A 21,847-nucleotide genomic window follows, 5' to 3' on the forward strand; every position below is an offset into this window, starting at 1 on the left:
CAATTGGATTCGAAGTTACATCAGTTATGCGACATCTTAGTTCTTTTGTAAGCTAATGGCCAAATTGGGCTGTGTGTTCGTCAGTTCTTCAGTTAACGGTCGGTAATTGGCATCATGTGCAGCCTTCGTTGGTAAGTGAACACTAGCCAACCATGCACTGCGATCGCTTTATGATCCGATGTCTTCGATATTCAGTTTTTTTCACTTCCAAATCCCTCATGAGGCTGGCTCTTCAATTTAATAGAATACGACTGCTCGGTGCTTCAGTTCAACTCGGTTTTCCGTTTACCACTTCGAAACTTTGACTCCGCATGGACACGATTTAATTTGTATCCAAGCGTAAGAGAATTACTGGTGAGGCAGTTTGTTTACTATCCGTGTATATCAATATGTACTTCGAGAGTAAACCAATAACTATACGATTGATGTGACGGGAGTAGCAAACCGAAGTTAGCTGGTTCTGAAGTTCGAAACGCAACATCGGAATACGCGAAAGTTCTGCGATCGCAGTTCGATTAAATTTGTATGTGACACGGTGTGCTATCGAGTGCATACATGCTGGTTAAGTATTCTGCATAGAAATTCTCCCCAGGAAGAAAAATAATGGTAAATGTGAATCCAAGCATTAACCTATGTTCTTTTATAAACAATTGTTCCAGTAGTACAAACAATTGATAAACGATCGAAGCGCTGCCATCTTGACATTTTACCACCAACTTAACGACCAGCTTTTGGCGTACCGTTCGTGTTATTCGTATTTCTTGTGTTTGAAGTGAAAGACATGTTGGGAAGTAATCGCTGATAGAGGGTTTTATGTATGATTTGTTGAACGGTAGGATCAATGCGTTAAAGAATCAGTACCAACGGACGACGAAAAGGGTTCGTGTTAACAAAATACATGTGTTCAATTTTCAGTCGGTGTGACCCAAATTTGGGTAAAACTCTAAATTGTTTATGTAACTCTATTTTCTCTACAGCCGGTTCACCCCGTCAAAATGTAGTCTCGGTGAATACTATCACGTGCAGTATATTTAACCACGTAGTTCCGTTCAATCTTTGGGACGTAAAGCTATCTAATCGTATCGCGCTGTGATCATTCGCGTCGATGAGTGCATGTATATTAGGATACCATATGTGGATTCACATGGCTAACGTTATTAACTGATATAAATCGTTGAATTGTCATCATCGTTTAGTATTCAAACTATATAGTGATTCTGAATAATTTTCCCCTCGAAAATGTGCATTTATTCAGTGTCATCTACATGAATATAAAGGTGAACGCTTAGAGCTTACAACGATTGCGGCTGGAACGATTTATTCCCTGCGATTTCGAGGCCGAAGCGTGAGCCAAAGCCGCGGCAACATTGATACCTGAGGGTGCAGTATAACCAGGTATAACTAACAGTAAGTCACATGAGCTTAAATTGTATTATCTCTGACTATGAGTTTTTTTTGGAAAAAAGTACCATGCCAAACAACGCGCGATCTTTATATTTCGACCCTAGAGTATATAGAATCGGACGTGTGAAAATCGATTCTACTAAAAATTAAAGGGTAAAATATAACCAAAATCCAAACCCTAAGATAGTCTACCGTCTACACTACAAAAAAAATCCGACAAGATTTTGTGTCCGACTTGTGTCCGACATTTGTAGCGGATCTGTGTCGAATCCGACAGAAGTCTGTCGGATTTTTTAGGTAGGGTACTCTCTGCTTTCGTTATTCTTTGTTTTAAGCATTATCGCACTCGAATATTTTCACGTGTCTCGGTTTAATAAAATTTTTTATCCTATTGTTGTCTCGGAACCCGAAACCTGCAATCCGAGAGTAAGTAAAAGAATAGATTCCTGCCTATAAAAATTGATTCTCTCGAAATTCGAAGGTTAATTGGAGAATCGATAGAAAAGATAGATTTTCCCCACCAAAAGGATTAGATCCAATTAGATCGGTTCTCCCGAAGATCGATTCAGAATCCATGTTCAGAATGGAACATCTCTAGTGCGGTGCTGCCCTCTGCTTCAAGCGTTTACAAAAAATGTCGCTACTGGTCGTTACAGCGCTGATTCGTCTAGACAACTCCAAGGATCCTAGATTAGGACCGTGGGTAACTCGCTGATATAAGTTCTATGCTCGTCGACCGTCGTGCGTAGTTTGTGGTTAAACGGTGTTCAGAGAACTCTGGTGAGCGCGTCCGTTCCGCAGTTCCGTTCGTTCCAAACTATCCGAACGGCGTTGTAATTTGTAAAGCATTGTGCACGAAGCGATAGTGAAGCGTGAATTGCAATGGTTTGTGTCCTAGCTAAAAGTAAGACTGAAGTGATTGAGCTCTGACTGTATCAACTCGGTTGCACCGAGCCGTCAACATTCTGACGGGATAACCGTGGTATACGACTGTTAATTACTAGCTGATCACGAAAACCTACTACCGAGAATATGGCGGTGGGTTCGACCAAGGTGGTCCAAGTAACCAACATCGCGCCACAGGCGACTAAGGACCAGATGCAAACTCTGTTTGGCTACCTCGGAAAGATTGAAGACATCAGGTTGTATCCGACGATAAGAGACGTCGCGGTTCCTGTCCAGTCTAGAATATGTTATATTAAATTTCACGAGCAGGGCAGCGTCTCCGTCGCTCAACACATGACCAACACTGTATTCATCGACCGTGCGCTCATAGTCATACCCTATCAGAATGGGGATATCCCTGATGAGCAAAGGGCACTCGAACTGACCAACAACGGGACGGTTGTTCCGGGTTTATATCCATCGGAGCCAAAACTTCCAGCTAATGTTGTCAACTCGATAGAAGGACATCCTCCGAATCATGTTATAACAACGATCGATCCGAGGCTAGAGTCCAATGGTCTGCCGTTGTACCCGCATTTGCCTGGTCACTTGGACAGCCGAAGAATCGAAGAGATTCGTCGAACTTTGGTGGTAGCCAATCTCGACTCTTCTGTCTCACAGGATCAATTGTTGGACTTTTTTGCCAGCAACGGTGTGGAGATAAAATACCTCAGAATTTGCACCAGGGACTCTGACACGGATCACTATGCTTTGGTCGAATTGTCCGAACAATCGTCTGTTATTGCTGCATTGTTGTTGAATGGCAAACTCTTGGCAGAGAAACCGATAAAATTGTATCACTCTATCCAGTCAATTGCCAAGCCTGAAGCTAAGAGCAACGAGGCAGCACAGAAGGAGATAGAAGAAGCCATGTCCAGGGTAAAAGAAGCTCATAATTTAATATCTGCTGCTATAGATCCTATGATTGGTATGCTTTCCAAGGACAAACGAAGTCGCAGTGGCTCCCGTGGACATAGATCAAGATCCAGGTCGCGAGGAAGGAGCAGGCGATCCAGGTCTAGGAAAAGGTCCAGATCCAGGCATCGTCGATCTCGATCTCGTCATAGGCGCAGGTCGCGTTCCAGATCCAAGCGGTCCAGATCAAGGGATCGTAAGAAGAAGTCACCGTCGCGAAGGAGGAGCAGTTCCAGAGGGCGTCATAGATCCAGATCGAGGTCTAGAAGGTCTCCTTCCAAGTCACGCCGATCCAGAAGCAGATCCAAAGATCGAAAGAAGAAATCGCCAACTAGGAGGAGAAGCCGGTCTCGATCTCGCAGCAAGAGATCCAAATCTAGGTCCAGAAAATCAAGATCCAAGTCGAAGTCGCGTTCCTCAAAGTCAAAATACTCTGAGAAGAGCAAAGACAAAGATAAAGACAAGGAGCGGCGCAGTAAAGACAAGTCAGACAGTAATGGAAAGAAGAGTGATGTGGATAAATCTGAAAAAAGTGAGAAAAGTGAGAGGGAAAAGAGCGATAAGAAATCTAGCAAGGATAAAAGATCGGAAAAAGAGTCTAAATCGGACGAAAAGAGTCGTGGTGGATCGGACTACAGCGACAGTAAAGATAAAGTAGAATCAGAAAATTGATGACGCAACATATTTTTATTTTCAATTTAAAATTAAAACTCATTTCTACCTGTCAATCAGACATCGTTTGTAAAAATAATAAAATGTAATTACAGAACACAGTAAATTCATTAACTCAATAAATCAACTATGCAAAATTCAGTACAAAATGTGGGGTAATTTTGTATTTTATCTGTGTTTTTTTCTGTTAATTATAATTCTTAAGCATCGTAAGTGTATAAAAAACAGAATCTAAGCTCTTACGTATGCATGTCATTACGAAATTCTCGTTTGAAACATTAATATAAAGATGCATTATTTCTGAACTTCAGGATGATCTCAAATTCGGTAAACTGTAATAAAGTTAGTATTACTCAGATTTTACAAACTCAGTTATTCCAAAGTCTTTCCAAATTTGCAAAATTCAAAGATATTTTTCAATGTTTTGTCATATTAACATCACTAACTTCAACTAATGCAAACACTCGTCGATTATTATCTTGGCAGTTCTTCTTCACCTTCGACTACATTAAATTTTCTTTGATTCTCACTGCATCGACGGTAAATACAGCATCTCTCGGCTATGGTTTGTGACTCCCTGCATTAAAACCCTGAAATTTATTAAGATTCATTACCGAACTTGAATTTATACAGGATAGTAAAATAGCAATTTGTCTTATTTTTATACTTAAAATTATAGATTCAAAAAGTTATAAAAAATTTATATGACATATCTGGAAAGGCTGGTCAAACAGTAAAATTTTGTCCGTTTACCCTGGCTGATTGGCAGTGTTTGCATAAATTGGGTCCTCATTGTCATAAGTCTCACGGATTGGAACTGGTGGCGGTAATCTGTATCTATTTTTCCGAGCTATCGCAACTGATGATCGTCTCTTTAAAACCCTCTGAAATATAATAACAAGTGAAAGTAATTTTTTCCCATTCAATGAAATATTTTTGAGTATAATTTATATACCGTTGATGCTTGGTCATGACCATCCATCTGAATCGTTAAACGTTTCATCTCCATGTTATTCGTTTTTCCGCCTATTTCTTGCCGCAGAAGTTCAACCTCATTGGCCGCTAATTTAAAAAGAAATAATGTAAGCTTTCCAAGTGAAACGTCCCTTAGGGACACTGAGCTGTTCGAATTATGATGTACTTACAGAGTACACAATCATCAAAGTCGTCTATGGAATCAAGCCCAAGGAAAGAGGATAACTCTTCCGTAAACCAAAGATCCATAACAAACATTACAGCCGCAAATAATAAACACGTGAGTCCTGTAAAAGTATTAAAATGAGTAAGAGTGAGTTGCGCACTTCTTACTCAACTTGATTATGTATTGTCCTTTTTATACGTACCACACACTAATGCCATCCAGAAATTCGATCCATAGGATGTAGTTATTTCACCATGTTCAAATGGGATGACTAGCGGGTAAGGGTTGCGTACAGAGCTCCAAACGATGCAAGCTAAAATCTGCAATGCACCTGTCAAGGCGAGAAAATAGGCTGCGTAACAACCCGATTTGACTAGAAATATGTTGGTAACAATCCAAGTGGCAAAGGCAGTCCTGGAATAAAATTGAATCAGCATTATTATCAATAAGGTTTCAGGAAAAATTGATATTCTTTAAACCTTACCACATTAGAATATGAGTGTACCACCCAGCCGTTCTGTAAAATCTACCGTATCTCAATCCCTCTCCGTCTACAACCAAATACTCCATGATCGAGAGAATTGGAATAGGTAAACCTTTTCGTTGGGCCTCACGGAAGCTTCGTTGAAGCAAACCAGCTAGAATGTAAAGTTATTCATAAATTCAGTAACTTGATGCAAAGTTGGTGGCTTAGTGAATTTTACATCCTGTTACAACATACCCAGGTAATAATTTATTGTACTTTAGAAAGCATATTACCGTAAGGGCCAAATCCAAATCTCCCTTGGTCCCAAGTCCATGAAAATCTCTCGTTGTAATTGATTATCTCACCCTCTAATGGCGTGTTATCGGTATTTGCTAAGAGGAAAAAGATGAAAAAATATTGCACGTAACCAGGGGTGTTATATAAATTATATGATGAGTAGGTATTCTCGCCCTCGTATATACTCTGTTATTGAATCTTGGTGATCGGTCAATTATGTAAACGTATTTTTAGTTAACGTTTCGGCCCGGATATGGCCCCTCCTCAGAACGATTTATTTATTTAACTGTCAAGAACAACAAAAATTTTTTATAATAGAAGTACAATCAGACATTAAATATTGTAGATGTAATACTCTTAGGGCTATTATATATTATTGGTCAGTGAGTACATTTTGATTAATTGAAAAAAGATAGGCTTAGAGTGTTATTTACCTTTTTTTTTTTAAATATAGTAAGCGGACTAAGATGCAGTCGAATTCATAATTTACAATTTGTGAAGACAATGTTCTTTGAGTAACGGTAGTCATTGTCACTCTTCTGGTTGTTTTACATGTAGGAGTTACGAGTTGGAAGTCATTAATTAAAAAGATTAAAAAACTGTCCAACAAACTTGACATTATGTTTATGGTAACCAAACATAATGTCAAGTTTGTTGGAAAAAATTCAAAAGATTTACAAATAGTCTTTGAAACGGGAAAAGATAGGATAAAAAATAATAGGAGAAAAAATAACACTCTAAGCCTATCTTTTTTCAATTAATCAAAATGTACTCACTAACCAATAATATATAATAGCCCTAAGAGTATTACATCTACAATATTTAATGTCTGATTGTACTTCTATTATAAAAAATTTTTGTTGTTCTTGACAGTTAAATAAATAAATCGTTCTGAGGAGGGCCCATATCCGGGCCGAAACGTTAACTAAAAATACGTTTACATAATTGACCGATCACCAAGATTCAATAACAGAGTATATAAATTATACTCGAGGAAATTGGACTTTATTAAAAAATAGTGTGTATAGACGTAAAAACAATTTCGTAACAAGGAGTTCAATCACTCTTGAAATCTGATGTAAAGCAGATTACAAGATCATAGGTTTTCAAAAGATTTCAAATGATTGCAATAGATGTCAGGGTGTGTTCAAGTGATTAACCCCTCGCTTCATACCTCGTAGCGTGATATTTATCGAACGTAGTCCCAATTTTATGCCGATGCTGGCGTTTACTTGGTGTGGACTACCAGCACGATACGGTACCGCACTCTTTACACTTCCTACTTCCCACTCTTGGCCGAAATTCCCCACTGATGAATAAAATTATATACTAGCATATCAGGCATTTTGAACTACAATGTGACTAATTGTAATATATGGTATTGTGACTTACGCATCAAGAGACAGCCGATAGTAATACTGCATATGATTTTCGCTGCAGCGGCCGAGCACTGAAATAAGAAATAAACCATATATAGATCATCTCAAATTGCCTTGCTCTGTAAAACGGATTTGTTGTAATTTAAGTAAATCGGCAAAATATACATACTCTTATAATACTGAAGCCAAACACGGCGATCAGAAAAGCAACACCAACGATAACAAAAGCCAGAATGAGACCAACTTCCAAAACGTCAACAGTGACTGCAGTTTTCACCTCTGCATACTGTGTTGGGAAATTTCCCAATCTCGCAAGATCGAAATAACCCATCGCGAACGACTCGCTTGAACTATCAAAATAATAAGAAAAATGATAAATAACGATTAAAGTGGTGCGAGCATTGTCACTTATGATAATGCAATGTCCAGTGCATCTAGAAAACGTTATCAATATAATATTGTTTGAATTGCAATCGTACCAATCTGGTATCTAATTGTAGCTTCACTACGTATAGTAAGTAAGGCGTGACTACTGATGCATCGACTCACTTTGTTACCCAGGATCTACGAAAGTGTATATCCCCGTTATTATCTTGCTTTTATATCCGTGGTTTAGTATTTATCTACAAAGGATGTGGTGTAAGATAAGTCAATTCCCGTTGTCTGAAACTCGTTTATTTATGTATTCATTGCATAAGTTTATAAGTTTTTTGGTAAAAGTTATAAACACGTCTTAAGATGTTGAAGGATTACAGTTACCAGGGTCTCTATTAGCCCGAGAAATTGTTGTACTCCGTTACGTTTGTCATAGTTCAACAATCGTATGGGCCTTGAAAGTTTCGCTTTTGAAGCAAACATTTTCGAGATCCTTTTCGCATTTTTCAAAAGGGACATACATCCCGAAAATTCAATTTACAAATTTCTAATTAAGAATCAAGTGTAGAGACGAACCCAGCGCACTTCCAACATATGTTACCTAGAAAGTTGATTTTCTCCCAAACAATTTCATCACCTTGTTTTGGTAAATCCGTGTGGTCAAAGCAAAGATTTAAGCAATAGGAAAATGAGGGATCTTAGAAAATATGAATTTTTCAAAAAAATTTTACTCAAAAACTGTGACGAATAAAAATTTGAAAAAATGAAGAATCTTTTTTCATAGAATGTAAAAAGATAGCCAAGTTGCAGTCAGATCAACAATTTCAACTTTGAAAGTCTTGCCAAGTTGGCACGGAAAGCCACGTATGTATACATCTAGTTGTGAAAATCTATTTAGAAATTTTGTTATAAGTACCCTGAAAACTTTGAAATAGCCTGGAATCTCCTAGAATATTCAGGAAATTTTGAAATGAAGAATCAAAAAGACAGCCTCTTTACTCGTAAGATTGAATACTTGCTGCTGAAGTCCCCTTTGGCTATTGTCTTTATTGAAATTATGTCTAAAATACAAATGAAATGACTCATTCCTACATTTCGGTACTCAGGATGAATGATAGTAAATATAAAATAGCAATTTTTTCACTTTCCTACATGTTTCATGTAGAAAATATATCTCGTGTTTTTTATTACTACAAAAACTATTGTGGTTAATACAAATTTGATTTACATACCAGTTGTGACATGTGTTGATTTACTGTTTATTTCTCTTTGCGTTACGATGGACATAAGAGTGTACACGAAGACTGTTGCTGTTTTTGTATGTATTACCACAAAGTTTACACGTCAGACTTTCAAGAGGTCCATGAACGTAGCGAACATGTATTTTGAGATTGCCTCGTTGACTAAAGTGACGCATACACCATGGACAAGAGTACATGCAAATAACTTTTCCTCTCACTGCTCGTATCGTTGGCTCTAATTCGGACACAACGCGCAGTATCGTTTCCAGAGGTACACTGCTACCTGGGGCACCCATTGTTTGTCGCCCTTGACTAAAGTCGCCTCCAGTGGTTGAAAAATCGGCACTAAAAGCTTCTTCCAGTTGGCTGAACGCTGAAACAAAAACCAGCATGAAATCTTTCTATCTTTGTTGATCAAGAGAATTAAAACACCTGGAATCACAGAACGAAATTTTTTTGGTTCGTACTTTATCTTCAAGAACTCGTTTAGCATAGTTTGGTCAGAACGTAGGGAGAAGGGTGGATGCAAAATTGAATAAAACGATAGAAACGTAACTCACCATTTGCCGCCAAGTTATCTTGTGCATGTAGATTGCTATTCCCGTCATCTAAATTCTCTTGGCTATCATATTCTCTCTTGCAGACAATGTTGCAGCCGATGTCCGATGTGTAATCAACGAACTCGTCTTTCGTTCTTAACAGGTCAGCAACTTCGGAGGTATGGTGTAATTGCTCGTCTGAAGCATTGTTTTCCATTCGATTAAGATCATCATCTTTTGTACTTAATATATCACATATAATACTGTCAGGTTCGATGTTTCTTTCTTGATCAGAAAATTTATTGTGCACAGATTTTGTCGATGCAGGAGATATTGTGTCTTGTGACAAACTTGTCATTTCTCTGGCTTCAGCAACAGGTGAGACACCTTCCCGTGCTGTTATCATAGACTTCTCATGGTCAAGGGAATTTCTTTCAGACTTTCGTACTGTCTCAAGCATACTCTCCAATTCCCTAGATTGTTCCCGAAGATTCTCTCCAAGCTCTGATCGTGAGATGTTATTGATGGTGACTGAGTTACCATCTTCCTGTTGAAGATTGGAATATAGCTTGAATTAATCGAATAAAGGTGATGAGGTAAAATTGATTGGTTTTGTGAATTCCATGTTTACTAATTCATTATGCTTATCTGCTATCGTATATTGCAACATTAAGGCAATGAAGAGAGATTTAAGATCTCGGCTGATGGACCAGTGTTTTTTTTTATTCCAATGAGCGCTCTTCAGTTAGTCTTCATGAAATTTTTACACCCAAATCGTAAAAGTATTATAAAAAAATGGGGCAAAGCTGATAATTTTATTGTGTCCATTAATTTTTATAGTCATATTATTTAGGAGTCTGAAAAAATGGTTGGTCACCTCACTCTTATCCTTAGTGAGACCTTTGATTTGCAGTGTTTCGGCTACTTTTAAAAAGTTTCCAAGGTCTTCTTGTCTGACATGAACTTCACCTTGGTATATGAAATGCAGCAAAGCAGACAAATCACGGTAGTTAACGTCTTTGAGTATAACTATCGGATGTTTGCAGGAATTCATCTGCAACAAGTGACAATTGAATAAATGTTATTTGCATTCAAGATGAGACAGCAAAGTTGTAACAATCGAGATCGAACCTTGAAAAGTTCCTTGAAGTAAGTGCTACATAGCGATAAAATCAGCTTATGGGCTCGTAACATTTGTCCTTCGGCTGCAAGTGTTACATCGACAAGCTGTTCATCACTAAGCAAAGTGTATAAACCTGAAGACAAATTTGCTGGAAAGCTGTTCCATACTAGCGAAAATTGTTCGCCAGACATTGTGCTGAAAGAAAAATACATGCATGTTCAAAAAAATATCATTAGGATTGATGTCTACACCTAATGAAACTGAGGGTAAGGCTCGCAGATGTAGTTTTCGAGCTTTCCGAATGCAACTGACGAACCTAATATTCCTTGACAAAGTCAATGGTTGTCACACACCACGCGACTCTGACTCGATTCAACAGTTTAAAGAGAAATTCTTAAGTTGTACCGTGTTCTCTATTTCCTCGAGGTATTTCCTATCAGTGGAACGACTTGTTTTGATACCTAACGTTCGTGATAATTGTAGTTTACTTCAGGACGCTACGTCCGTTGTCTTTAAAGATCTGAACAGATCTGATGGCTGGATGGATTGCAGATCAGGTTGATTTTATTCAATGCTGATGTGACCGGTGGTTAGAAGGAGACAGAGCAAGGTTCGGGCTGATTCGAGTCACTATCCGTATTTTTCTACCGAGTTTACGACTACGCATCAGACAGAGACAGAACTAGAAGCCAGCCACGCTCTCTCTGTAATTATTATTATTTTTTATTCTTATATTCATTCTCCTTTCTTTTTATTGTTTACCACTACCACTTAACCCTGCGAATGATACAGCATAATGTATGTATGTATACATACATACATAAACTCTATCCATCTATCTATATATCTATCTATCCATCTATCTATCTATCTATCTACAGCCTGTGTATCTCTTTCTAGTCAGCGGTCGCTTTTTCAACTCTCATCACTGTTCATACTTGCCGTCTTTGGATACCTTGTTGTATAGCTTTTACATCATTAGAACAATTAGTAATGAATTAGGAGTGAAGTTGAGAACAAACGTCTTTAAAATTCATCCTAAATGATCAAGCATCTCGTGATACGTTCACACGGGAATTAAGTCTCAAATTGTATCTCGTACAGCTTCTGCTTATGCGGGTGTTGACAAGCTCGTGAAAATGCAGATCAGCAACAAACTCATGTCAAAATATCATGTATGAGACTTTCTACATTAAACACGATTGCGATGAAATAAACAAAAAATCAAACTCGATATATCCTGATTTTTTTGAATAAACAAACAGTAATTAATCGTCACTCAAATTCCATTCTGAGATTTCTCAGTTTTTTAGAAACCTGATAAAGGAATAGGGTTCATATTGTTTCAGAATTTTTGTCGCGAGATTTCACTTTAAAAAACACGTTTCCATCATAGAATTGTTTGTAACAAACGAAATTGTTCGCTATCCCAAAGTTGCATAAAAATACAATGCAGGTATGTTGCAAGAGTTTGAAAATGTTCGTTTGCATTGGTTTATAAAATGACAGGGGACCGAAGACTTGAACGTTTCAACGAGACCGTGTTTCTGATTTTTAGTCTTGATTGCCAAATATTAATGTTAAATAAAGAAAAATTGTTTCATAGATTTACTAGTTCCATGGAATGTACAGATAAAATTGTGACAATCTTACAGAACACGCTATCAGAGATATTTTGCTTGACGTTGAATGATTCTCATGAGCTTTGTTACTTGCTTAGAATTCTTCTTTGGCCCATTTGTGCCCAGAGAACTTATAATTGAATTGAAAATGAAATTATTCATCCTTATGGTACGGTACTCAGGATAAATGATAGTATGTAAGCGTATAATAATAACAATTTTATTCGCTCTCCTACATGTTTAACGTAACAAATTAGTCTTGCGTTTTCTAGTACTACAAAAACTATCATATTTAATACAAATTTGATTTTACATACCAGCATGTGCTGGTTTACTATGTTTGTTTCTCTTTGCATTATGATAGAGATAAGAGTGTACGCGAAGACTGTTACTATTTTTGTATTTATTACCACAGAGTTTACATGTCAGACTTTCAAGAGGTCCGTGAATATAGCGAACGTGTAATTTGAGATTCTCTTTACGAGTAAAGTGACGCAGGCACCACGGACATGAATACATGCGAATAACTTTTCCTCTCTCGACTCGTATGGTTGGCCCTAGTTCAGAAACAACACGCAGTGTTGTTTCCAAAGGCAAACTGCTGCCTGGGATGCCCTTCACTGTTTTGCGGCCTCGGCTGTAGTTACCTCCATTGAATGAAAAATCCGTACCAAAAGTTTCTTCCAAGTGGCTGAATGCTGGGATAAAAACTAGCATAAAGTCCTGCCATTTTTATTGTTCAAGAAGTTCAAAAGCTATGTTAAACTTACGTAGAGGTTCATCCTGGTTGCTTGGATTATAAGTAAGAAGTTGTGAATTTTCAAAACACTCTGTAATTAGAGAAATTGATTTTTTTTTCGTTTTCATATTTCAGCTTTAAGGACGTATGTAGCGAACAGTTTGGTAAAAAACTTTGCCAACACGAAAAATTGAATAGAATAGTAACGAGGTGACTTGATGTTTATCGAGCATGTTACGCTACTTACTATTTGCTGTCAAGTTACTTTGTGCATGTAGATTACTGTTCTGACGATCTAAATTCTCCTGCTTAGCAAATTCCTTATTGCAGACCAGGTCGAAGTCTATGTCAGATGTGTAATCAACCGGTTCATTTTTCGTTTTCGACAAGCGAGCAATATCTGAGGTATAGTCTAATGGCTCGTCTGTGACATTCTCTTCCATTTGTTGAAAGTCTTCAGATGTTCTATTCAATATGTCACGTACAATACTATCAGGCTGGGTGATTCTTCGTTGATCAGAAGCTTTATCATATACAGATTTCATCGGTGGAGGAGATACCGGGTCTTGTGACGAATTCAATGTTTCAGTAGTTTCAGGGATGGGTGCAATTTCTTCCTGTAGAGTTGCCACAAATGTTTCATCGTTAAGAGACTTTCTTTCCAAGTTCGATACTGCTTCAAGAATACTCTCTAGTTCCCTAGATTGTTCTTGATGATTCTCTCCAGGCGTTGGAACGTTGTTGTCGGTAACTGAGTTATCTTTCTATATGTGAACAATGATTTAAGTATAGTTTCAACTAATGGAATAGAATTTTTTTCATACTTATTTCACAGAGAATAATGACATGGGTAGTGCAGTAAACAGCCGTTTCTTTTTTTACATTTCAAATTTGGAACTATTTTTTACATTCACACATTGAAGAGAACTCTTAAGAGCTAGCCTAACGGACACAGGCATTTTTTTGCAATAAACGCTCTTCATTTTTTTTGCACTAAATTTGGCCACACGAATCATACAGCTATTTGAAACGAACCATTATGAGACTGGTACTTTCTTTCAGTTAATTTTTTTCTCAATATTGTTTAGGAGTCTAAAGAAATAGTTGGCTAAATTATCACCTCACTCTTGTCCTTAGTGAGACCTTTGATTTGCAAGGTTTCAGCTACTTTTAAAAAGCTGGCAAGGTCTTCCTGTTTGACACGAACTTCACCTTGATACATAAAATGCAGAAGAGCAGACAAATCACGGTAATTAACATCTTTGAGAATAACTATCGGATGTTTGCAAGAATTCATCTGCAACAAGGTATTAACAATTCTTAGTCCGCAAAGATTGAGCAATTAAATGTTATTTCCATTAGAAATGAAACAAGCGACTCTCGACTATCAGAATCAAACCTTGAAGAGTTCCTTGAAGTAAGTGCTGCATACTGACAAAATCAGCTTATGTGCTTGTAAAAATTGACCTTCCGCCGCGAGTGTTACATCGACAAGCTGTTCGTCGTTAAGCAAGGTATATAAACCCGAAGACAAATTTGTTGGGAAGCTGTTCCATACTAGCGAAAACTGTTCGCCAGACATTGCGCTGAAAGAAAGAGACATCCATTTTCAGAAAATTTCATTAGGATAGATGTTGTCAACTAATGGAGCTAAGGACAAAGCTCACAGATATTGGTATCAGACTTTGTGAATTGAATTGAACATAACTTTCATTGACAAAGTCAAGCATCTCGCATGTCCCCGAGACTTGACTGTATCGAACAGTTGAAAGTGAATTCCAAAGCTGAATCATGTTCTTTGTTTACTCAAAGGTTTTTCTTTCGGTAGAAGTGGTTTAACGACTAGTTTTTATACCTGACGTTGATGATGATTGCAGGTATTTAAGTTGGGTGCGTTGTCCTGGTTGTGGAGATGTTTTATCATTGAACAACTCATGAATTAAGAGTTAAATTCCGAAAAAGTATAAACTTCGTAATTCATTCTATATTATCAGACGTCTCGTAATACATTCACTTGTAAATATTGACATATACATTTTCCCTGATAATTTAACTATCATTCGTATTTCGTACAGCTTCTCCTGGTCCAACAGTCTCGCAGTATCGTGCAAATATCAGCGACAAACTCACGTCCATTTATTTGTGTTTTTAGGCGGTGTACAACAACTCCACGAACTATGCAGCCCGAGCCCCCGAAGGACGTAAATTAAACATTTAAAAAACAACAAAACACCCATCTTACGGCGCTGCATCGCATTTCCACGCTCATATCCATATGTATGCATGGGTATAGAGTGCATATGCCGCATGCGTGCTATCTTCGTACCTGCATAGGTATGTATGGGTACTCGGTAGGCGTGTGTCGTGTGTTTTACGTTCAGTGTATTCACGTGAACACATGACTCGTTGTATTTACGTACGACGGCCTGCACCGAGATCGTGCCTAGATCCATTACGGTGATTGCGACGATAGACGGATAGAAGAATACCGATTAGAGAAGGGAAACTCCCAACCCAAGGGATACAAATTACAATGACACGTTTATTTCGAGAGCTTATCGATCTGAAGGGGAGAAAAAAATCCCGACAGGCAGAGGCGTCGTTTTAAGTACTAGCCCGTCTCGTACTACATCGTTACAAAACAAACTAGATCGTCGCCATTTTATTTTCCTATTATCATCTCGTTTCGCTTGTGGTCGCGGTACAGTCATGATGACGACAACTACTCGACGGTAAATTCTGATGGTGAGGCAGGCAGGCAATTTTTTTCCCCCCCCGACTATGAAATAGTTACCGTAAACATTTGGTAGAGACAAATGCCTTGGGCGGAATAATATCGGAGCGAATGTAATCTTCTTATCAACGTGTTTCTATCGCTCCAACAGTCAGAATACCCTCACAGGTGTGATATTTCACTGATCTACATCCGTCGTTGCACGACACAACAGATATTATTATACGTAATGTAATACGTATTACATCCTCGGTTCGCAATTTCACTCCCTGTGATGCGTTAAATTCGTTTATGGCCCTTGTTTGTTATTACTTAATTCCCTTGACCTGTAAACTTGACAGCTTTCGCTGATTCTGTAGACACTCCTCTAACAATAAACAACCTGTGAATTTTGTTCAGCTCGAGATATGGCCAAGAATCGAAAGGACATGGACAATTCAGATTATTCTTTGAAATGGAATAATTTCACCTCTAATTTAACTTGTGGTTTCCTCTCACATCTCAGCGATCATGAATTAGTCGATGTAACGCTTGCCGTTGAAGGAAAACTCCTGCAAGCTCACAAGCTTGTTTTATCGGTTTGCAGCCCGTACTTCAAAGAAATATTCAAGGTAAAAGTCCTTGTCAGTTAAGGAAAAAAACAAACAAAACAATTTGTGAAATCTGCATGTCGTTCGATAATTGTAAACATTCTCCAAATTTCGAGATTCCTTAAGTCTTCTGATTGCATTTAGGCAAACCCATGCACTCATCCCGTCGTTGTCTTAAAGGACATGGGCTACTCGCAAGTAGAGGCGCTGTTGAAATTTATGTACAAAGGTGAAGTAAACGTTAGTCATAACGAGCTGGCCTCGTTCTTAAAAATCGCAGAAGCACTGAAGATAAAAGGTTTAGCCGGCGACCAGAATAGCCACAGTGTAAGTCTATTTTATTTGATTAAATGTTATCCAAGTCTGGAACAATGCCGAAGCTTGGCGCCTATGTTACTGTAAAATGAATTCTACCGATTGAACAAAATGACAACAGTAAATTCTTTTTCAAGCAATCGTTAAAGGTCTTTTTTGTTTTTTTTTTATAAAAAATTTACAAAAGTTTATCAAGACTGTCGATGCATTTATTATTAAAATCAAAGTCAACGCCCTGAATAGTTAATGACTAACAATATTCTTCAGGATTCACCGATAGAGAGCGACACGCCTCTCCCTCCTTCCGAACTAATCGAAGAAGTAGACTTCGATGTGGCTACTTGTTCTAATCCCAATACCGGTGAAACGTGTTCGGAAACTTTAGATGGAAATAGGCCTGTAAAAAGGCTACGAGAATCAACGAGGTCTCGTTCCTTGACCCCCAAACGAAACAGAACCTCACCTCCAGCTTTGAAAGAAATGGAATATTTAAAAGAGAGTCCGCACAGTATTAAAGCAAAGTCTGAACCAGAGGATTTCGACGTAACAGACGAGCCATATTTTCTAGACCAACCGTTGGAGCAGTTTTTAAACTCTCAAAATGACGCAGAGAAAGGTGATTATGAAGGAAAATTTTTTTTAACTGTTACCAGCTAACCCGGAATTTAAAAAGAAATTGTTAATTGAATTTGAACTGTTTCTTATTAAGCTGTCTTAATCATTCATAATAAAACTGCTGATATTATTTTTAGCCATTGTGTTTACTGATTATTGGCATTTTAAGGTTTTCTCGACGGAGGTGGTGGTGAGCTAACTGATCAACCATCCATGAATAGTCCAATGCCTTCGGCATGTTCACAAGGAGGAGAAGGCGTCCAAGGTAAGTTTGCTGAAACATGTTACCCCAGTATTTGTTATTGAAATATTTTGAAGATATACTTAATTGACCGTACGCCTACTTAAATGAATTACTGTTGATTACATTACGATTACACTCAATTTATGACATAATTAATTTCTCTTCTAAAGATACCAAAAAATACTACCATCGAGCAAATATATCTTTCAAATATTTCAACATCTAGTCTACGTTCTTGCATTGTGTATTTTAAACAATACTAAAATATAGCTAATGTGAACTCCTGATAGAGTGACTTGGGATAAATGATAGTAAAGTTCAAAATTGACATCTATTTGATGTTCAATATCTGAGGTATTCGTTATCCGGTTAAGTAACAGATCTAGTAAAATTGTAAATGTGGAGTACCTTTAATCCTGATCCAATCATATGTAGGGTTGAACAAACTGTATCAAGGATCACTACATCATTTCATATTCAAAATCATATTCAAGCAGATTGTTGAGAGCTCATGTAATCTCATTCATTGCATAAACACCTGCTTTCATCTGAAGGAACCGCGGTATAGTTGGTCCTTAGGTACACTGGCAATCTTTAGACGAAATGTATGATACTTATTTATCATATTTGGAAAAGTATGCTTTCCGTAAATCTTGCAAACCCTAGTAATTGGCATAAATTGGCCAATTATTTTTACGCCGTGCCATTTCGCAGCTTTTTTTGTGATATTCCTATTACCGCAGGCTCTATAAATCGAACAATAAGAATTTCCAATAATCAATGCAGTAACCGTAAACCTGTTTTGCATTGAGAGAATCTTGAAGCTCGTGATCTGATATATCCAAAAGCAAGATTTGCTTCTAGTCTGGAAAATTGGTTATTTCATTTATAACCACTCTTAGAATCGACTAGACACCCACGAAATACTGTTTGACAAATATTGCTAACGTTCAGCATATTCAGTGAGACAGTATCTGCTCCTATTCTCTTTCAAAAATCTCTGAAGAATTCGCAAAATTATGCATGTAATGTTATTCGAAATAAGTGTTGAAAAGTGATATTAATGTTCTGAAACATGATGGACAAAGGCGTCACAGCAACATTTCAAATCGACATCAGGCAATTGGAAAACATATTTCAATGTAATTTGTTTGTGAATACGGTGCAAAATTTCTTCTGGTAAACGTATAACTGAAAGAATGATAGATCAGGTATGAAACATCTGACGATTATTCAAATTTTTATAGTGAAATGCATTGAAAGAAGTGCCTGGCGCGTACATTTCAAGTAAAAGGTGAGTGAGACAATGATACTAGTATATTGGTGTTCTCAGGCCTCTTGTCGTTTATACGGAGTTCCAGAGGTAATCTTCAGCTGGTTCACGAAGGTCACATCTACACGGTACATTCCAGGGCGGGTGTCAAAACTTATTGGAAATGTATATACCGTTCGTCGCTTGGTAAATGTCAAGCGAGGTGTTACACAAAACATGGTTGTGCCGTAGTGTCTCAGCCGACAGTTCCGCCACACGATTCTCATCTTAAAACCATCGAAAAACATAGCAAGGCTGGAAAAATGGTTCATACTCTCAGATATTAGGGAATTACTGAACACGGTTTATACTTATAAGTATATCAACCATTGTAAAATCTAGCTGTGTATAGAAAACCTACGGGTTTTGATTCTACTACGTGGCATTACCTGAGTGACTATCGTACACAATCATATACACATGTACCTTATGAGTTGGCATATAAATATATACATGTATATATATATATGTGTATATATATGTGTATATATATATATATATATATACACATTTGAAGAGCTAATACTTACAAATAAAGCTATGTGTATGCATCATACGAGACTGTTTTATCACTCAAAACTCGTTTGTCGCGCCCGGGTTTGTAAGCTATAGTTTTTCTGTGAAGACAGTAATCATTTTCCAAGTTGGGAATTGAATCTTACCCTACAGCTCAATGAATACAAGTGACGAGAAAGCTATTGTACACTTACCTTCATCCGACGCGTTTGAAAAAGGAAAAAAAAATTTGGCACATCTGGTAAATTGAAAAGAATGTTGATCGTTTTGTCCAATAATAGAGCCTTAATTAATACACGACGTATTAATTTTTTGTAGAACAAAATGGTAGAGCACTGCGACGGCTTCACTTGAATGGGTTTGTCTACCATGCAGCCTACAGTATTAACAGAGGTCCTGGAATTAGAACCTATTGGAGGTGCCAAGACAACTATAAAGGGAAATGCAAAGCTCGTTGCATTTCGGAAGATAACTTAATATTAAGAATCAATGGAACGCACAATCATGATAGACGAATATCCGAATATTCTTGCTATTTTTTCTCCTCCGGCAAGAAAATCGAAGCTAACGTTTCGTATTGTTTACCAATTGCCTCGAATATGTAACACTTGGTTACTATTTGTCAGCAATTTGTCTAGGGCGCTGCCAATGTGCAAAAGAACAGTTCCTATGCAGCTACAATATCTTACTACTTATCATTTATACTATGGGAAGTATCACGAATCAAAGATCGCCAGTGTATTCAAGTCCAAATGGTACTTTTTATAAAATCCGACTGATTACTAATGGTATTGTAAATCATATACTTTATATTATTATTAATCGACTTGCGGTATCATATTTTTTTTCTCGACAAAAGTTTTGTTATCTTTTAAACTCCGTCAACGCACGCTATAAGTACACGCTACAGGGTTGGTAGTAAATCGCTGCGAATTTCAGAACGTTCTATTTCTGCAAAATCGTAATTTGGATAATTTTTTTTTTTTTACCATCCCAGTATTACAGCAGGTGTAATTGTAGCTTATTCCCAGAATTCGCAATTCAGTTTTCACTACATCATTTTAACAATTTTCTTGTGTTGATAATAATACCTACCTTTTAATTAATTGTCATCAATATTCAACAACGAATTCACTCACTAACAGATTTGTCGTAGATTTACTTAGACTGCTCAACGACTACCAGCCTTGACATTAGCTTCTTGAAATTTTCCACTGTCCTGTACTTGTAAGTTAAGATTAAGCCGGTAAGCCAATTGCATATAAGATTGTAACCCCTGACTGAAACAATGCATTATTCAGAGTTTGAGACTGGAAGAGGGTAGCTTTGCTGAAATTGAAAATTATAGAGAACGATGTTTACAACAATATATCTGAGGTACTGAAAGTATGATATATATAAATATATACATATATATATATAACATTTGCAGTTGTGGAACCAGTAACTTACAGACTATCCGCACGAGGCCGCCCACAATTGGTCTATGAAGGATATGTGTATAATCTGACATCGCGCTCTGAAGTATTGAATCGATCCCATTATCGGTGCGCCGAACAACACCGTGGTTGTCGCGGCAAATGTGCAGTCATCGCCGAAAGGTTCATGCCCACCGGAGTTCGCAACCATAACCACCCTCCCGGTTACCAATCAGAATACCATTACAGGAAGAAAAAAGGACTAGATACAGATATTATTTAAGTTAGCTTAAATTCTGTCAGCAAAGAGAAAAAAAAAAGTCATGGTTGATTTTATGAATAGGCGAAGAGGAATTAACGGAGACTGTTGGCAGGAAGAAAGCAAACAGGAAACGTTATTTAAAGCATCTTTGAGATTGAAATAATCGTTCTGGAGTCTGTTCCTTTTCAAAATGATGTACGATGAATCGAAGAAAGTGGGTCGAGTTACCTGTCGATAAACATTATACATACATATTGTGTATATGGCTAGTGGTAAAGGAATTTTGGCAAAAAAAAACAAACTATGTAAGAGAGAAATAATGTTATATTACTATATTATATATGTATGTATTAAATTACACATACACGATATATACATACTTGAGTTTATCATTATATTATTTATAACGTGATGTGAGATTATACAAGATACGTATATATGTAAATATTTATACATATTATTACATTAGTGATTTATATTTTGCAAAATATTTTATTAGACTTTTATCGTAGTAATCAATATAAGAATTGAGCATTCCTAATTGTCGTTGGCGGAGATTTAAAGGCATGTCGATAATGACGTTAGATACGGGAAAGACTTTATTCCATGCATGTAAATGTAAACTATAATTACATTCCATCAACTAATTTTCATAATCAGAAGTTGGAATTTTGCAATCGCAGTATTGACATGAGATCCAGTGGTTAGTGTTTCGGTGAAAGAAACTTGTACCGTTATACCGCATCTTGAAAACTGATTTTCATACTGATTTCTGGTGTGTAATATTATTATACTGTACATATACATAATGTCGATGTACCCTCTCACATACTACGTCTAAAAGCTGGGAGAGAGTCGTGTCGTTGTAAACGCATGTAAATGTAGGATAATGAATTTTTAAATCTTGTAATAAAATATTTTCCATTTTAGAAACCAGTGAAATACAATTTCCTATCATAAATGCCCGAGTTAATTCCTCTTCT

At 37.2% G+C, this 21,847-nt stretch overlaps 5 protein-coding genes across 17 annotated transcripts; 2 read left to right on the forward strand and 3 right to left on the reverse strand.

The window, feature by feature from the left end:
- The first annotated feature begins 524 nt into the window (after window positions 1-524).
- On the forward strand, window positions 525-21,797 carry LOC124175365 (protein tramtrack, beta isoform-like). 8 transcript variants are annotated; one of them, XM_046555553.1, is made up of 7 exons: window positions 11,099-11,203; window positions 15,011-15,192; window positions 15,992-16,203; window positions 16,327-16,509; window positions 16,765-17,113; window positions 17,282-17,377; window positions 19,503-20,610. In XM_046555553.1, the coding sequence occupies exons 2-7, from the start codon at window positions 15,138-15,140 to the stop codon at window positions 19,787-19,789; spliced, it is 1,182 nt and encodes a 393-aa protein (XP_046411509.1). In that variant the 5' UTR covers window positions 11,099-11,203; window positions 15,011-15,137; the 3' UTR covers window positions 19,790-20,610. The 8 variants fall into 8 exon arrangements, with proteins under 8 accessions (XP_046411517.1, XP_046411509.1, XP_046411510.1 ...); XM_046555561.1 differs by lacking the exons at window positions 11,099-11,203; window positions 15,011-15,192 and adding an exon at window positions 525-606; XM_046555554.1 differs by lacking the exons at window positions 11,099-11,203; window positions 19,503-20,610 and adding an exon at window positions 20,617-21,797 and having other exon boundaries at window positions 15,054-15,192.
- On the forward strand, window positions 2,152-4,077 carry LOC124175357 (probable splicing factor, arginine/serine-rich 7). The gene has a single exon (XM_046555534.1). It carries the CDS (start codon window positions 2,437-2,439, stop codon window positions 3,934-3,936), a length of 1,500 nt encoding a protein of 499 aa, XP_046411490.1. The 5' UTR covers window positions 2,152-2,436; the 3' UTR covers window positions 3,937-4,077.
- Window positions 4,347-8,964, reverse strand: LOC124175363 (dual oxidase maturation factor 1-like). 3 transcript variants are annotated; one of them, XM_046555547.1, is made up of 11 exons: window positions 8,827-8,964; window positions 7,389-7,569; window positions 7,233-7,290; window positions 7,015-7,149; window positions 5,837-5,935; window positions 5,562-5,715; window positions 5,280-5,491; window positions 5,082-5,198; window positions 4,892-4,998; window positions 4,690-4,820; window positions 4,347-4,526 (listed from the first exon to the last, which is right to left on the reverse strand). In XM_046555547.1, the coding sequence occupies exons 2-11, from the start codon at window positions 7,548-7,550 to the stop codon at window positions 4,463-4,465; spliced, it is 1,239 nt and encodes a 412-aa protein (XP_046411503.1). In that variant the 5' UTR covers window positions 7,551-7,569; window positions 8,827-8,964; the 3' UTR covers window positions 4,347-4,462. The 3 variants fall into 3 exon arrangements, with proteins under 3 accessions (XP_046411503.1, XP_046411502.1, XP_046411504.1); XM_046555546.1 differs by lacking the exon at window positions 8,827-8,964 and adding an exon at window positions 7,699-7,837; XM_046555548.1 differs by lacking the exon at window positions 8,827-8,964 and adding an exon at window positions 7,769-7,791.
- Window positions 8,838-11,124, reverse strand: LOC124175362 (zinc finger and BTB domain-containing protein 37-like). 3 transcript variants are annotated; one of them, XM_046555542.1, is made up of 5 exons: window positions 10,986-11,124; window positions 10,506-10,692; window positions 10,252-10,428; window positions 9,396-9,921; window positions 8,838-9,208 (listed from the first exon to the last, which is right to left on the reverse strand). In XM_046555542.1, exons 2-5 carry the CDS (start codon window positions 10,686-10,688, stop codon window positions 8,847-8,849), a joined length of 1,248 nt encoding a protein of 415 aa, XP_046411498.1. In that variant the 5' UTR covers window positions 10,689-10,692; window positions 10,986-11,124; the 3' UTR covers window positions 8,838-8,846. The 3 variants fall into 3 exon arrangements, with proteins under 3 accessions (XP_046411498.1, XP_046411499.1, XP_046411500.1); XM_046555543.1 differs by having other exon boundaries at window positions 10,903-11,015; XM_046555544.1 differs by lacking the exon at window positions 10,986-11,124 and adding an exon at window positions 10,814-10,936.
- LOC124175361 (zinc finger and BTB domain-containing protein 6-like) lies at window positions 12,330-15,061 on the reverse strand. 2 transcript variants are annotated; one of them, XM_046555540.1, is made up of 6 exons: window positions 14,714-15,059; window positions 14,258-14,444; window positions 13,979-14,155; window positions 13,106-13,622; window positions 12,890-12,949; window positions 12,330-12,817 (listed from the first exon to the last, which is right to left on the reverse strand). In XM_046555540.1, the coding sequence occupies exons 2-6, from the start codon at window positions 14,438-14,440 to the stop codon at window positions 12,429-12,431; spliced, it is 1,326 nt and encodes a 441-aa protein (XP_046411496.1). In that variant the 5' UTR covers window positions 14,441-14,444; window positions 14,714-15,059; the 3' UTR covers window positions 12,330-12,428. The 2 variants fall into 2 exon arrangements, with proteins under 2 accessions (XP_046411496.1, XP_046411497.1); XM_046555541.1 differs by lacking the exon at window positions 13,979-14,155 and having other exon boundaries at window positions 14,714-15,061.
- Window positions 21,798-21,847: the final 50 nt, after the last annotated feature.

The sequence above is a fragment of the Neodiprion fabricii genome, chromosome 2, assembly GCF_021155785.1.
Source record: "Neodiprion fabricii isolate iyNeoFabr1 chromosome 2, iyNeoFabr1.1, whole genome shotgun sequence".
In the NCBI taxonomy this organism is placed as follows: domain Eukaryota; kingdom Metazoa; phylum Arthropoda; class Insecta; order Hymenoptera; family Diprionidae; genus Neodiprion; species Neodiprion fabricii.

What these genes read in the sequence shown, in the direction of transcription:
- LOC124175357 (XM_046555534.1), top strand. Translation starts at nt 2,437, where the DNA reads ATGGCGGTGGGTTCGACCAAGGTGGTCCAAGTAACCAACATCGCGCCA.
- LOC124175365 (XM_046555553.1), top strand. Translation starts at nt 15,138, where the DNA reads ATGCATGGGTATAGAGTGCATATGCCGCATGCGTGCTATCTTCGTACC. An exon ending in CTATCTTCGTACCTGCATAG is followed by an intron (nt 15,193 to 15,991) that starts GTATGTATGGGT and finishes AATTTTGTTCAG; the next exon opens with CTCGAGATATGGCCAAGAAT. An exon ending in AGGAGGAGAAGGCGTCCAAG is followed by an intron (nt 17,378 to 19,502) that starts GTAAGTTTGCTG and finishes AATTTTTTGTAG; the next exon opens with AACAAAATGGTAGAGCACTG.
- LOC124175362 (XM_046555542.1), bottom strand. Translation starts at nt 10,688, where the DNA reads ATGTCTGGCGAACAATTTTCGCTAGTATGGAACAGCTTTCCAGCAAAT. An exon ending in TCACTAAGGATAAGAGTGAG is followed by an intron (nt 9,922 to 10,251) that starts GTGACCAACCAT and finishes AATCTTCAACAG; the next exon opens with GAAGATGGTAACTCAGTCAC. An exon ending in AGATAACTTGGCGGCAAATG is followed by an intron (nt 9,209 to 9,395) that starts GTGAGTTACGTT and finishes TTTTTGTTTCAG; the next exon opens with CGTTCAGCCAACTGGAAGAA.
- LOC124175363 (XM_046555547.1), bottom strand. Translation starts at nt 7,550, where the DNA reads ATGGGTTATTTCGATCTTGCGAGATTGGGAAATTTCCCAACACAGTAT. An exon ending in TTGGCTTCAGTATTATAAGA is followed by an intron (nt 7,291 to 7,388) that starts GTATGTATATTT and finishes TTCTTATTTCAG; the next exon opens with TGCTCGGCCGCTGCAGCGAA. An exon ending in CTTTGATGATTGTGTACTCT is followed by an intron (nt 4,999 to 5,081) that starts GTAAGTACATCA and finishes TTTTTAAATTAG; the next exon opens with CGGCCAATGAGGTTGAACTT.
- LOC124175361 (XM_046555540.1), bottom strand. Translation starts at nt 14,440, where the DNA reads ATGTCTGGCGAACAGTTTTCGCTAGTATGGAACAGCTTCCCAACAAAT. An exon ending in ACTTCAAGGAACTCTTCAAG is followed by an intron (nt 14,156 to 14,257) that starts GTTTGATTCTGA and finishes ACCTTGTTGCAG; the next exon opens with ATGAATTCTTGCAAACATCC. An exon ending in CAACCAGGATGAACCTCTAC is followed by an intron (nt 12,818 to 12,889) that starts GTAAGTTTAACA and finishes TTTTTATCCCAG; the next exon opens with CATTCAGCCACTTGGAAGAA.